At 35.6% G+C, this 13597-nt stretch overlaps 1 protein-coding gene across 1 annotated transcript in view; it reads right to left on the bottom strand.

Moving 5' to 3' along the window:
* Positions 1–13597, bottom strand: part of LOC110541090 (ankyrin repeat domain-containing protein 26-like) — a 194165-nt gene that overhangs the window by 169658 nt on the left and 10910 nt on the right. The window contains 4 exon segments of the mRNA XM_060371561.1: positions 7611–7707; positions 9840–9912; positions 11943–11976; positions 13425–13489. Coding sequence (XP_060227544.1) covers positions 7611–7707; positions 9840–9912; positions 11943–11976; positions 13425–13489 — 269 coding nt within the window.

Below are 13597 nucleotides of genomic sequence, written 5' to 3'. Positions count from 1 at the left end.
AGCCCTCAAGTGGAAGAAAGAACTTTGCAAAAATGTACTAGGATTGATTATGCAATTCTATTTATTTCCCTCAATAAAAAGAATGAAGACACTATAGATGCAATATATAAATAACAATTAGCATTGACTTTCTCTGTGGCCTTGTAAGGTTGCTGCCACCTCAGTGGAAGGTGATCAAAGAACCAGCCACTGAGTTCATGTCAGAGACAGCCCCTGTTTCCCTACTAGGGTACCCTTGGAGACTTAGCTGCCATGGCCTACTTCGGTGAAGGGGTTCTAGGTTATAACTCCTTGTGGAGTTCCTGTCCCCTCCTGCCCCCTTTTTATCTCCCCCTTCTTTTATAAGATCCTGCACTCTGCCCAAAGTTTGGCTATGAGTCTTAGCATCTGTTTCTATTCCCTGAGTAGAGTCTTTCAGAGGCCCTTTCCTGTCCCCATTTTATCCCTCTTTTGATGTATTGATGAGACATGATAGGCTAGGATCAGATGGAAAGAGAGGAGGACCTCTCCTATCAGTGGACATATCAGATATGGGAGAGGCATGGGAGGAGAAAAGGGAGGGAGGGTGGGATTGTAAGGGGATGAGGAAGTGGGTTACAGCTAGGATACAAAGTGAATAAACTGTAATATATAAACAATAAATAAAAAGAAAAATAATAAAAAAGAAAGAATTAAGAAAAATTAACATCGATGTTCATAATGTGGAGCCACAGACTTGAATGAGAAACATGATCCTTTACCATAAAACAAATGCAGTTGCCTTGTTCACAATTGCAGCTGTTCAGTCATTAAGCTAAAATTGGGTCTTACATTTTTATTCTACTGTAATGATACACTGGAAAAAGCAGAGACTATATTTGGAATAATTTTTGACACAGTCTAAAGAGAAAAATTTAACTTTAAACTAGTGTTGATCTTAATAATATTCTAAGTTTTATAATTATTTAAATTTTTTTAAGCATTAACAACTAAGTTTGGAAGAGATAACAAAAAAAATACCTCCTTATTGCTCATGGTATGCAATTAAACAAGAACAAAAGAACAGAAATATCCTCATACCAATGGCTGAATATTTTCACTGTCATCTGAGACCTTTTCTTCTAGTGATTCAGTGGTAAATATGTCTGATTCTGTTGGTAAACATATTTATTATTTAGTTAAGCTATGAAAAACTGAATATATATTGTCTATATAACAACATATATTTTGAAAACATTATTTTCCATTGAAATTAATGCAGTTTTGAAAGAATTGTTCCAAATAAGTGCTGTGTATTTGTTTTCCCTAAATCATTTCTCATCCTGTAACTATTCAGTAGTTGACTTACACAGGCAGCAGATGGCACAATTTTCAAAACATACACACATCTCAAAAATTTATCCTTAAATTTAGATGTAGTTAAGAGCAAACCTTAAAAATTTTTCAAACACATAACTAGGTACAGCTTTATGCTGCTCACAAATAGAAAATGCAGAAGGTTAAAACTACCCTATTTGCCAAGCATTCCCTTTACAAAAAGATCTAATAATTAATTATCTATGGTTACTGTTTCTCACATGCGGAAATCTTGAATTCGCTCTAAGAAGTGTTTTCATTCAAGACTGACTGTAATGTATGGTCTTTTTGGATTAATCTTTTCCTTACCTAGATAAAAGATCTTGTTTCTACTTAACCTGATTGCTCCTGTATCAAAATTTCTTCCAGAAATACACATCTATTCAATAATCTCTCTCCTTCTTAATCTCACACTGGCAGTAACATTCAAATGATCCATGTATAGACTGACCATTCTCCTGACTTGAGACCAGAATTATTAATACTTAGTCAGATGTATTGCTATAAGACTAGGTATAGTATAAATATTTATGGTTGCTTTTCCTGATCACATATCTGATTTAAGAATTAATGTTGTTTAGGCAGATGCATGACAGAAAATAATGGGAGCATGACATGTAAGTAATGAGAGAATAAAAGGATTTTACTGATACTAGGATTTTACAAGAAATTGTTAATTTATCAGAATTGCTATTAGTTTATTAGAACCAGAGGCACGTGACACACAAGAACTGCACATCAAAGTAGCGAAAACCCTTGCATTGATACAAACGTCATCAATAAGACTGTAATATTGTAAATATTGTAAACATTTCAAGTTGTGCTGAAGTACTTTTGCACAGACACCAATACTCCATGGTTTACCTGCAAGTGTTGACTCCTCCTGATTTGATCCTGATTCTTCATATGCAACAGAATCTACTTTTTCAATGGCAGGCTGTGTGGCATTAGAAATGATAATTAATAATGTCTGTATTCATACAGTATGAACTAATGATATAAATTGTATGCTATTACCTTTGACATGAGTTGTTCTTTAGAGGAGTCTAAAATGTCAAAGAGACACACAATCAGTCATATTTCACCACACCACTGACCACTAAGTCAAGCAGAATCTGTACATAATAATCATGGGTAGCTTTAGAAATGATAATTTAAAATTTGAGGTTCCTAAATTTTGTTTTTTTTTCTTTAATTGTTTTTTTTTATTAATTACACTTTATTCATTTTGTATCCCCCCATAAACCCCTCCCTCCTCCCCTCCTGATCCCACCCTCTCTCCCCTTTCTGCATGCATGCCACTCCCCAAGTCCACTGATAGGGGAGGTTCTCCTTTCCTTTCTGATCTTAGTCTATCAGTTCTCATCAAAAGTGGCTGAATTGTCCTCTACTGTGGCCTGGTAAGGCTACTCCCCCCTCAGGGGGAGGTTGGCAAAGAGCAGGCCAATCAGATTATGTCAGAGGCAGTCCCTCTTCCCATTACTATGTAACCCACTTGGACACTGAACTGACATGGGCTACATCTGTGCAGGGGTTCTAGGTTATCTCCATGAATAGTCCTTGGTTGGAGTATGAGTCTCTAGGAAGTTCCCTGTGTTCAAATTTTCTTGTTCTGTTGCTCTCCTTCTGGAGAACTTGTCCTCTCCAGCTCTTACTATTTCCTACTTCTTACATAAAATTCCATTCACTCTGCCCAACAGTTGGCCATCAGGCTCAGCATCTGCTTTGATAGTCTGCAGGGCAGAGGCCTTCAGAGGCCCTCTGTGGCAGGTTCCTAGTTTGTTTCCTGTTTTCTTCTTCTTCTGATGTCCATCCTCTTTGCCTTTCAGGATGGGGATTGGACATTTTAGTTAGGGTCCTCTCTCTTGATTAGTTTCTTTAGATACACAGGTTTTAGTGGGTTTGTCCTATGTTGTATGTCTATATGAGTGAGTATATACCATGTGTGTCTTTTTGCTTCTGGGATAACTCACTCAGGATGATCCTTTCCAGGTCCCACCATTTACCTGCAAATTTCATGATTTCCTTATTTTTCATTGCTGAGTAATATTCCATTGTGTAGATGTACCACAATTTCTGCATCCATTCTTCAGTTGAGGGGCATCTGGGCTGTTTCCAGCTTCTGGCTATTACAAATAAAGCTGCTACAAGCATGGTTGAGCAAATGTCCTTTTTGTGTACGTGAGCCTCTTTTGGATATATGCCCAGGAGTGGTATGGCTGGATCTTGAGGAAGCGCTATTCCTAGTTGTCTGAGAAAGCATCAGATTGATTTCCAGGGTGGTTGTACAAGTTTACATTTCCACCAGCAGTGGAGAAGGGTTCCCCTTTCTCCACAACCTCTCCAGCATGTGTTGTCACTTGAGGTTTTGATCTTGACCATTCTCATGGATGTAAGGTGAAATCTCAGGGTTGTTTTGATTTGCATTTCCCTAATGGCTAATGAGATTGAGCATTTCTTTAAGTGCTTCTCTGCCATTCGATATTCCTCTACAGAGAGTTCTCTGTTTAGCTCTGTTCCCCATTTTTTAAGTGGACTACTTGGTTTGCTGCTTTTCAGCTTCTTTAGTTCTTTATATATACTGGATATGAGTCCTTTGTCAGTTAAAGGGTTGGTGAAGATTCTTTCCCAATCTGTAGGCAGTTGCTTTGTTTTGATGACAGCATCCTTTGCTTTGCAGAAGCTTTTCAGTTTCATGAGGTCCCATTTATTGATTGTTGCTCTTAGAGCCTGTGCTGTTGGTGTTCTGTTCAGGAAGTTTTCTCCTGTACCAATGAGTTCTAGGGTATTCCCCACTTTTTTTTCTAGCCGATTTAATGTGTCAGGTTTTATGTTGAGGTCTTTGATCCACTTGGACTTCAGTTTTGTGCAGGGTGATAAGTATGGATCTATTTTTATTTTTCTACATGTAGACATCCAGTTGGATCAGCACTATTTGTTGAAGATGTTATCTTTTTTCCATTGTATGGTTTTGGTGTCTTTGTCAAAGATAAGGTGTCCATAAGTGTGTGGGTTTATTTCTGGGTCCTCTGTTTGGTTCCATTGATCCACCATTCTGTTTCTATGCCAGTACCATGCAGTTTTTATTACTGTTGCTCTATAGTACAACTTAAGATCAGGGATGGAGATACCTCCAGAAGATCTTTTATTGTAGAGGATTGTTTTAGCAATTCTGGGTTTCTTGTTATTCCATATGAAGTTGAGAATTTTTCTTTCCAGGTCTGTAAAGAATTGTGTTGGTAATTTGATGGGAATTGCATTGAATCTGTAGATTGCTTTTGGTAAGATGGCCATTTTTACTAAATTAATCCTGCGAAGCCATGAGCATGGGAGATCTTTCCATCTTCTGATATCTTCTTCTAATTCTTTCTTCAGAGACTTGAAATTTTTTTTCATACAAGTCTTTGACTTCCTTGGTTAGGGTTACTCCAAGGTACCTTATATCATTTGTGGCTATTGTGAAGGGTGTTGTTTCCCTAATTTCTTTCTCAGCCCTTTTGTCTTTTGTATACAGGAGGGCTACGGATTTTTTTGAGTTAATTTTGTATCCGGCCATTTTGCTGAAGGTGTTTATCAGCTGTAGGAGTTCCCTGGTAGAGTTTTTGGGGTCACTCACGTATACTATCATATCATCTGCAAAGAGTGATAATTTGACTTCTTCCTTTCCAATTTGTATCCCCTTGATCTCCTTCAACTGTCTTATTGCTCTAGCAAGGACTTCCAGAACTATGTTGAAGAGATATGGAGAGAGTGGGCAGCCTTGTCTTGTCCCTGATTTCAGTGGGATTGCTTTATGTTTCTCTCAGTTCAGTTTGATATTGGCTATAGGCTTGCTGTATATTGCCTTTACTATGTTTAGATATGTACCAAGTATCCCTGATCTCTCAAATACTTTAAACATGAATGGATGTTGGATTTTGTCAAATGCTTTTTCAGCATCTAGGGAGATTATCATGTATTTTTTTTCTTTCAGTTTGTTAATATGATGGATCACATTGATGGATTTCCATCTATTGAACCACCCCTGCATACTTGGGATAAAGCCTACTTGGTCATGGTGGATGATATCTTTGATGTGTTCTTGTATTCGGTTTGCGAGTATTTTGTTGAGTATTTTTGCATCAATGTTCATAAGGGAGATTGGCCTGAAATTCTCTTTCTTTGTTGGGTCTTTGTGAGGTTTAGGTACCAAGGTGACTGTGGCTTCATAGAATGAGTTTGGTAATGTTCCTTCTGTTTCTATTTTGTGGAATAGTTTGAAGAGAATTGGTGTTAGCTCTTTGAAGGTCTGGTAGAATTCTGTGCTGAAGCCATGTGGTCCTGGGCTCTTTTTGGTTGGGAGACTTTTGATGACCGCTTCTATTTCTTTGGGGGATATAGGACTATTTAATTGATTTACCTGGTCCTATTTTGGTACAGTTTGGGAGGAAATATGTTTGGGATGCAATTAAAAAGTAATATAATAGATTAAAGTTGAAGGTTTCTAAAGTAAGACTCTAAGATGATATATTTCAGTGATTAAGGCTAATAGTAATTATACACTATATAACAAATTATATATATTTATATATGCAATGTAGATAAAAATTTATCATAAGTAAAACCAGAAGACTATAAGGATTTAGCATATTTTTTCATGTGATCCTGGTAACATAAATCCAGTAGAACTATTCAGACAAACAATATCACTTATCAAGGAAACTGCTCTGGACTGATCAGCTTACATACTAATGTGTATAATGGGCATTCATAGAGATATTCCAGTTTGAGCATGAATGCAGATTATTATTATGAATTTATTATGCCTTATAAACCAGTTCTTAAAAATTTTAGGGAGCATTTTTAAGGAAGTACATGAACCTAAATTGCAACTTAATGTAGATAAATGTTTTAAGCATGATTGCCAAAGTTTTAAAATGACTTTTCAAGGAAGAATTATGAAAACTTTACACATGTAAACCAGGTAAAACATTTACTATAAGGTACAATTTCAGTGTAAGTAAATTAGTTGAAATTAAGGATCTTCTATTTCCAAAACTGCATTATTGTATCTTGTGGGTAATAAACGATTTTCACACTAGCAATAGCCTCATTGGAAAATTGGATGTCACTGCAGACCGTGAGCACATATCTAAATTCAAATTCTCATTGCTCACATTCTATCTCTTGGCTTTTTCCTGCCATAAATTCCATAAATTATCATTATCATCTTATAATGTTTCTATTTCCGCTTCTTCCTTTCTTCTTCTTCTTCTTCTTCTTCTTCTTCTTCTTCTTCTTCTTCTTCTTCTTCTTCTTCTTCTTTTTTTAATGACTTCTACTTTCAGGCTCACACATAAAAGCAAATGTATTCTTCCACTTGATAGCATTGATTGTCAGTAATAAACTAAGAGCCCTCTCTCTGTGTTTACCTAAAAACATAATGGGGATATACAGAATGTAGCTGGTTGTTATTGATTGAGAAAATATTGTAAATACAGAGTTTTTGGCAAGCTGAACAATATTATTTGTTTTTTAAGACTGACCTCAAATTTCTGTATCTTTGAGAAATACTGTTTTTTATGATGTCTTCTTCAGTATCTCTCTGCCTCAGCTTACATTTGGCATCTGACCTGAAGTTCTTACCATGTCTAGTGATAACTTCCTGAACCTTCTATAACTAACACCATTCTTTGTTCTTGTGACAGCCTATTACTTTATCTTGTATCAGCCTGTAACAGCAACTTCCCTGACATTTTACACCACAATATATAACTAAGCACATAGTGCTTATATTTATCTGTAATAAAGTAAACCCGCATCTGTATGATAGAGTTCATTAGACATTAATGAATTTTTTTTTGCAATGGTGAGATGATGAGAAAGAATAAGAAGTTTTTCCTACCTCTCAGCTGCTACATGAAAACAAATTTCTAGTTTTTCATAATTTTAGCTTTTTCTTTTACACCGTGTACAATAAAATCTTTTCTTTATTCATTCCCTTGTTCTCTCTGCTTTTACATCTCATTCCTTGTATTCATTTCTTCTTTATTTCCCAAGAGCCCTTGTGTATAAGAATGTCACGAACTGGTAACCTTAATTAAACATGTTTAGTGTCACTCTGTCTTGCCTGTTGTTAAAGATTGGCTGCTGAGAGATGCAGTTGTAGGCATTTCACTTCCACTTTTCACTGTTATCCATTCAAAGAAAAATTATTTAGCTCTTAGATTTCATCAGTCCTCATGATATAAATAAACCTTCTGTCACATAATATTTTTATAGAATATGGTTCTTACCATCTACTGTTGAATTTGATTCATTTTTGTCTCTTTGATCTCCAGCCCCACATAAGTTACTAGGACATTTAGCGAGAGCATACTTAGAAGTGTCCAGCTAAAATTGATATCAAAACAATAAAGTAATTAATGCTTTCTCATTAATTTTAAGATATGTGACTTTTTCATTAAAAAAAACTGGGCATAAAACAAAAAAGAATGTCCCCAAAAGCAAGTATTTCAACAGCAAACCTTATACATGTTCTGTAGATTAAGTCTGTCTTTCTCTTCTGTGTAAAACAAACATGGACGCTTACAAGAGACATGTTCATAGACAATCTGCTTACTTGCACATATTTCATAAAAAAATAATCTTAGATTGCCCTACTCTTACATTTTTACATTGAAAATGAGTATTCAATTTTTAAAATGATTTCTCTTTAAATACCCACAATAAAAAAGATGTCTATCCTCAGAATTTTCCTTTTCCACTATTTGACAATCAAAACATAACAACGCTTTGATAAACTATATTCTTTCCCTTTATCTGGAATATTTTCCAAATTTGTTTTTTTTAAATCATACATTTATTTACTTTATTTTTTCTTTAATAATTATTATCATTTTTGCAAATTATTTAATTTGCATCCCATCTGTGGCCCCTTCCCTCATCTCCTCCCAAACCCACCCTCCCTCTCTCTACTCCCCTTATGTCCATCCCCTAGTCCACTCTTCCCCTTCTATTTGAGCCTAGCCTATCAGGTCTCATCAGGACTGGTTGTACTCTCTTCCTCTGTGATGGAGGTATCTAAGTAGAGGCTAAGACTCATAGCCAAACTTTGGGCAGAGTGAGGGAATCTTAGGAAAGAAGGGGAAGTTAGAAAGACCTGGAGGAGAGAACAGAACCAGAAAAACTGAGCCCTGGGGGCCCAGAAGAAACTGATACCCAACCAAGGACAATGCATGGAGAGGGCCTACAACCCTAGCACAATGTAGCCCATAGACTCAGTATCTTATTAGGGGCCCTAATAAGAGAAGCAGAGGCTTCTCTGGCATGAACTCACTGACAGGCTCTCTGATCACCTCCCCTTAGGGTACAGCCTTGCCAGGCCACAGAGGAAGACAATGCAACCAGTCCTGATGAGACCTGATAGGCTAGGATCAAGTAGATGGGGAGGAGGACCTCCTCTATCAGAGGACTAGGGAAGGGGCATAGAGGGAGAAGAGGGAGAAAGGGTGAGATTGGGAAGAGATGAAGGAGGGAGCCACAGGCAGGATAAGCTTATTCAATAAGCTGTAATAAGTTATAATAATAAAAAAATTTTAAAGTTCATGCAAGTTTTTTATCAAACTATAAATAACATAATAGTAATTATTTTCCCTAATTATGCCATATAAAATGTTACTTCATGATTAAAGATATAATCTGTTGTGAAAATATTAAGCTATCAGCACCATTCCAAATCATTTTCTAACTAATCTTTTTAAAATATGGTTGACATGTTTTTAAATTTATATCCAGTATCCACATCAGGAAGAAGATATGTGGCTAAGATCTTGATCAGAGTGTTTTATAAATTTAAAACAGCAAACTGATGATAGGAATTGGTATGTACTAGAAAGCAGCTCTTATTGTTGGGCTTGGTCCTGCAGATGGGCAGAAGAACAATTTCTATATGTATATCACAACCTGTATTCAAGTTTTACCCCCTCAGAAGGGCATAAAATAATGCAAATTAAAGTCTACAGCTACTACAAAAGCACATGAATGCTCAGGTGAATAGCTTGCTAAATAAGACATAAGCTATCCAGCTTGCTGGAGATGTTTTAATAAGCAGATATCTATCTTCCATGAATGATTCTCTTTCCTCTGGTGAGAATGTTTTCTTCACTGTGATTCTAATATCATATGATGTCATAAGTCACAGTAAGTGACATTTACCCAAATGTCATTGACCATATTTTAAAACTCTGTTGTAGAAATTCTATTTCTAGTACAATTCTCTTAAACTATATATTCCCCCCTTTTACTCTTACCACTAGTTGCATGATCTTTGCTTGTTTATCGAATTGAAGAAATATTAAATTAGTTACTACTCATAGTCGTGAAAAAATGTCTTTTCTCACCCACTGACTATGGCCTATTGTCAACAAAATTACAACTGGTAGACCACTACAAAATTTCAAGTGTAAGCACCAGGGAAACACGTTGCTGTACAAACATACTAAGTTTAAGAAGCAAACCTTTACCTTGTCATCAAAATCACACTCATTCTCATTTGATTTACGCAAGGTGGAAACAGAAGCAGGATCATTGTGGTGCCTACAGAGCAAATACACAATAAAAATGGGAGAACGAGACTCTTTAGAAAAACATGTAAAAACCTTTATATTAAATTACATTTCATAATCATAATCCAGTTTCCTCTTTGCCTCTGTCTCTTCCAATTTATGAAAGAGCCAATATGTTCAGACATTATTCCATATGAATGGTAACAACAGATATGTTGGCTGGGCCTTGGACAAACTTGACTTTACAAACTGCCTAAACTGAATTCAGAATTTGTCACCTGCTCACTGACTAACAGAACTTATGCTACTTTAACCCAAAGTAAAGCCTGATTCAAAATCTAAGCTTTACACCCAAAACATACAAATCATGTTGTTCTGCTTAAAAAACAAGTATGGAAAAAGCTAAAATAGTATCAGGAGTTCTTTGAAGCATCTTTTTGTTGTTGTTGTTGTTACTTATTCTTTTTTTAATTTTTACTTTTTATATTAATTACAGTTTATTTACTTTGTATCCTAGCTGTAGGTCCTCCCCTTCCTTATTCCCTCCCAACCCTACCCTCCCTCCTACATCTCCTCCCTGCCTATCTCTAAGTCCACTGATAGAGGAAGTCCTCCTCCCCTTCCATCTGACCCTAGTTTATCAAGTCTCATCAGGACTGGCTGCAATGTCCTCTTTTGTGCTCTAGCAAGGCTGCTCCTCCCTTGGGGGGAGTTGTCAAAGAGCCAGCCACTGAGTCCATGTCAGAGACAGTCCTTATTCCCCTTACTAGGGAAACCTACCTGGATCCTGAGCTGCCATGGGCTACATCTGAGCAGGGGCTCTAGGTTATATCCATGCATGGTCCTTGGTTGGAGAATCACTCTCAGAAAAGGCCCCTATGCCCAGCTATATTTGATCCTTGTGGAGCTCCTGTCCTCTCCAGGTCTTACCAACTTCCCCTTCTTTCATATGATTCCCTGCACTCTGCCCAAGGTTTGGTTATGAGTCTCAGCATCTGATATAGTGCTAGGTAGGGTCTTTCAGAGGCCCCCCTTTTTTTTAAGTTTTAGTTAATTTATTGGGAAGTGGTATTTCATGGTCACAAGCCACATACCGGAGATAGAAATTAAGGATAAAGTGATATTGTAAATAAATAAATATATACTAATCACTAATCAGAGGCCCTTTATGGTAGGCTCCTGTCCTGTTTCTTGTTTTCTCTTACTTCCAATGTCTATCCCATTTGTCTTTCTAAGTAAGGATTGAACATCTTACCCTGGGACCTCCTTCTTGTTTAGCTTCTTTAGGTGTAGAGATTTTAGTATGTTTATCCTATCTTATAGGTCTAGTATCCACTTATAAGTGAGTATATACCCAGTTTTATTCATATTAGCCAGAACCTGGAAACAACCCAGACATCCCTCAATGGAGGAATGGCTACAGAAACTGTGGTACATTTACACAATGGAACACTAATCAGCAATTAAAAACAAGGAAATCATGAAATTTACAGGCAAATGGTGGGATCTAGAAAGGACCATCCTGAGTGAGGTATCCTTGAAACATTTTAAATGCTTTAAAGTTAATTATAATAATGAATGAAAGAAAGAAAGAAAGAAAGAAAGAAAGAAAGAAAGAAAGAAAGAACTAAATAAGTGTGTATGTGATCATTGGGAATGCCTTTTCCAAAGAGAGCAGAACAGAAAACATTGTAAAACATTTTCATTAAACATAAATTTTACTTGTTCTGATATGCATCTTATATAGGTTCAAAGGCTTCATGGGCTCCTGTCAATCCATGCTAATGAGCAAGGGAATACAACTAGAACCAAGGCAGCCTGATAGTCAAATCATGAAACATTATTCTGAATCACAATTGTACAATTAGAAAAATAACAGGAAAAATATATAATAGGAAATATAATAGGAAAAATAGTAAACATTTATCATGATAATTATAAGAAATAACTAAGGACAAGCATAAATATTGAGGCTGCTACAGAGTAGAATACTGCACAAATATTTTCATCTATACATTCCATAATTAGGAAACATGATTTTTATAATTACATGAATCTTACTTGGGTAGCAAATTGTCTTCACAATTCTTGTATTCTATTTAAGAAAAAGAAATTATTTCAAAATGAAAAATTGAAAAATCTAAAATATTAAAAATAATGACTCTGAAGGTTTATTAGGAAACATTCCTTTCAGACCATGTATTAAGAATAGAGTATGGTGGGCACTAATTATTTTGCTAATTGAATAATAAATGTACTAGAAAAATCTTCTCCTTGTTTCCTATTTACTACACCCAAAGAAAAAGACTAAAATTTACAAAAATTTGTCACCTAAAACTAAAATGCTATGTACAATGATAAAAACGCTAACTTAATACTAGGAGACTGACTTTAAAAGCTATTATGAGCTGAGACTGTCAAGTAAACAGCAGGAGAGATGTACAGTCTCATATTAGTAACAATTTTAAGTGAGTTTGTTTTGTTATCACATCAAATATTCATTATAAATTTTAGTTTAGGATAAATATTCTCTTAAGAAAGTTTAATTTATCAACACTGCATTTTACAACATGGCAAATCACAGAGCTAGACCAAGACCAAGGAGCTTTGCAAAGACTTTCAAGCTGCAAATTAAGCTCAGTACAAGTCATCATCTTCCACAAAACAATGCTAAAGAATTCAGTGGAGGCTACTTCCTTGTTCTTATATCTGGTGCAAATGAGACTCAAGAATCATCTGCTATAGCTCCTGCAATAGAAAGAACCACTGCCTAATTGGACTCTTAAGGATTTACCAGCCCTGAGCTGTATCAAATACAGAGAAGTTTAATTCTTAAAAGAACAAAAAAGGAGCAGGAAACTTCTAGAACATCTTTTAGATATGTGGGCAACCCCCTGAGCTTCTTCGACATGACAGCTGAACTGAAGAAAACAGGTTAAGCAGTGATAATAGCACACAGTGTAATTTCTTCTAAACCTTTTGCATTAAGTGGAAATAGCAATTTTCTAGTGCATTTGCCATTATATACTATACTGATGATCAAAAACAAAAGGGGGGAAGGAGCTTCAGGAATAATGGCGATAGTAGACAATGGCTTTAAAAACATGATTTTCAGGATTCAGTCTCTATTTCCAGAAAAAATGACTGATTTTAATAAAGAAAGCTACTGACTATGTACTGCATGCCTCTTACTTCAACAACTGAGAAACCCAGGCAGCTTACATCAGGATTATAAAGCTACTTCAGCTACACAGTAAGGTAGAGGCCAGTATGGGATAACTGCCTCGTGACTCAGCATAGACAAAAAGAAAAAAAAAAAAAAAAAAAAAAAAAAAAAAAAAAAAAAAAAAAAACAGGGACAACGTTTAATGAGCAATAACTAAAAGTCACAAACACAGACTGTGAGTGCTATTTCCTAAGTTAAAATATTTAAAATATGTGAAGTTTCAACTGCATATGCTTAGAAAACAAGTAATTAAAGAGTTGGCTTACATGGGGTACATGCTGAATTTAATACTTACTTATCATTATCATTAGCCTTACCTAGACTGCCATCTTTATTTTTTCTGCGTAACTTTTCATCATAGTTCATGAGAATCTCTCGACTACTGCCATGTGCAAAAAAAGTAAAAAATAAAAAAAAATAAACATAAAATTACTATTTTTAAATTGATATGGAAAATATTTTACTATGTTAAGTTTTACAGACTGTTGCA

The sequence above is a fragment of the Meriones unguiculatus genome, chromosome 18 (assembly GCF_030254825.1).
Source record: "Meriones unguiculatus strain TT.TT164.6M chromosome 18, Bangor_MerUng_6.1, whole genome shotgun sequence".
In the NCBI taxonomy this organism is placed as follows: Eukaryota; Metazoa; Chordata; class Mammalia; order Rodentia; family Muridae; genus Meriones; species Meriones unguiculatus.
Note: the sequence above shows the minus strand (reverse complement) of the source record. Positions and strands in the feature narration are given on the sequence as shown.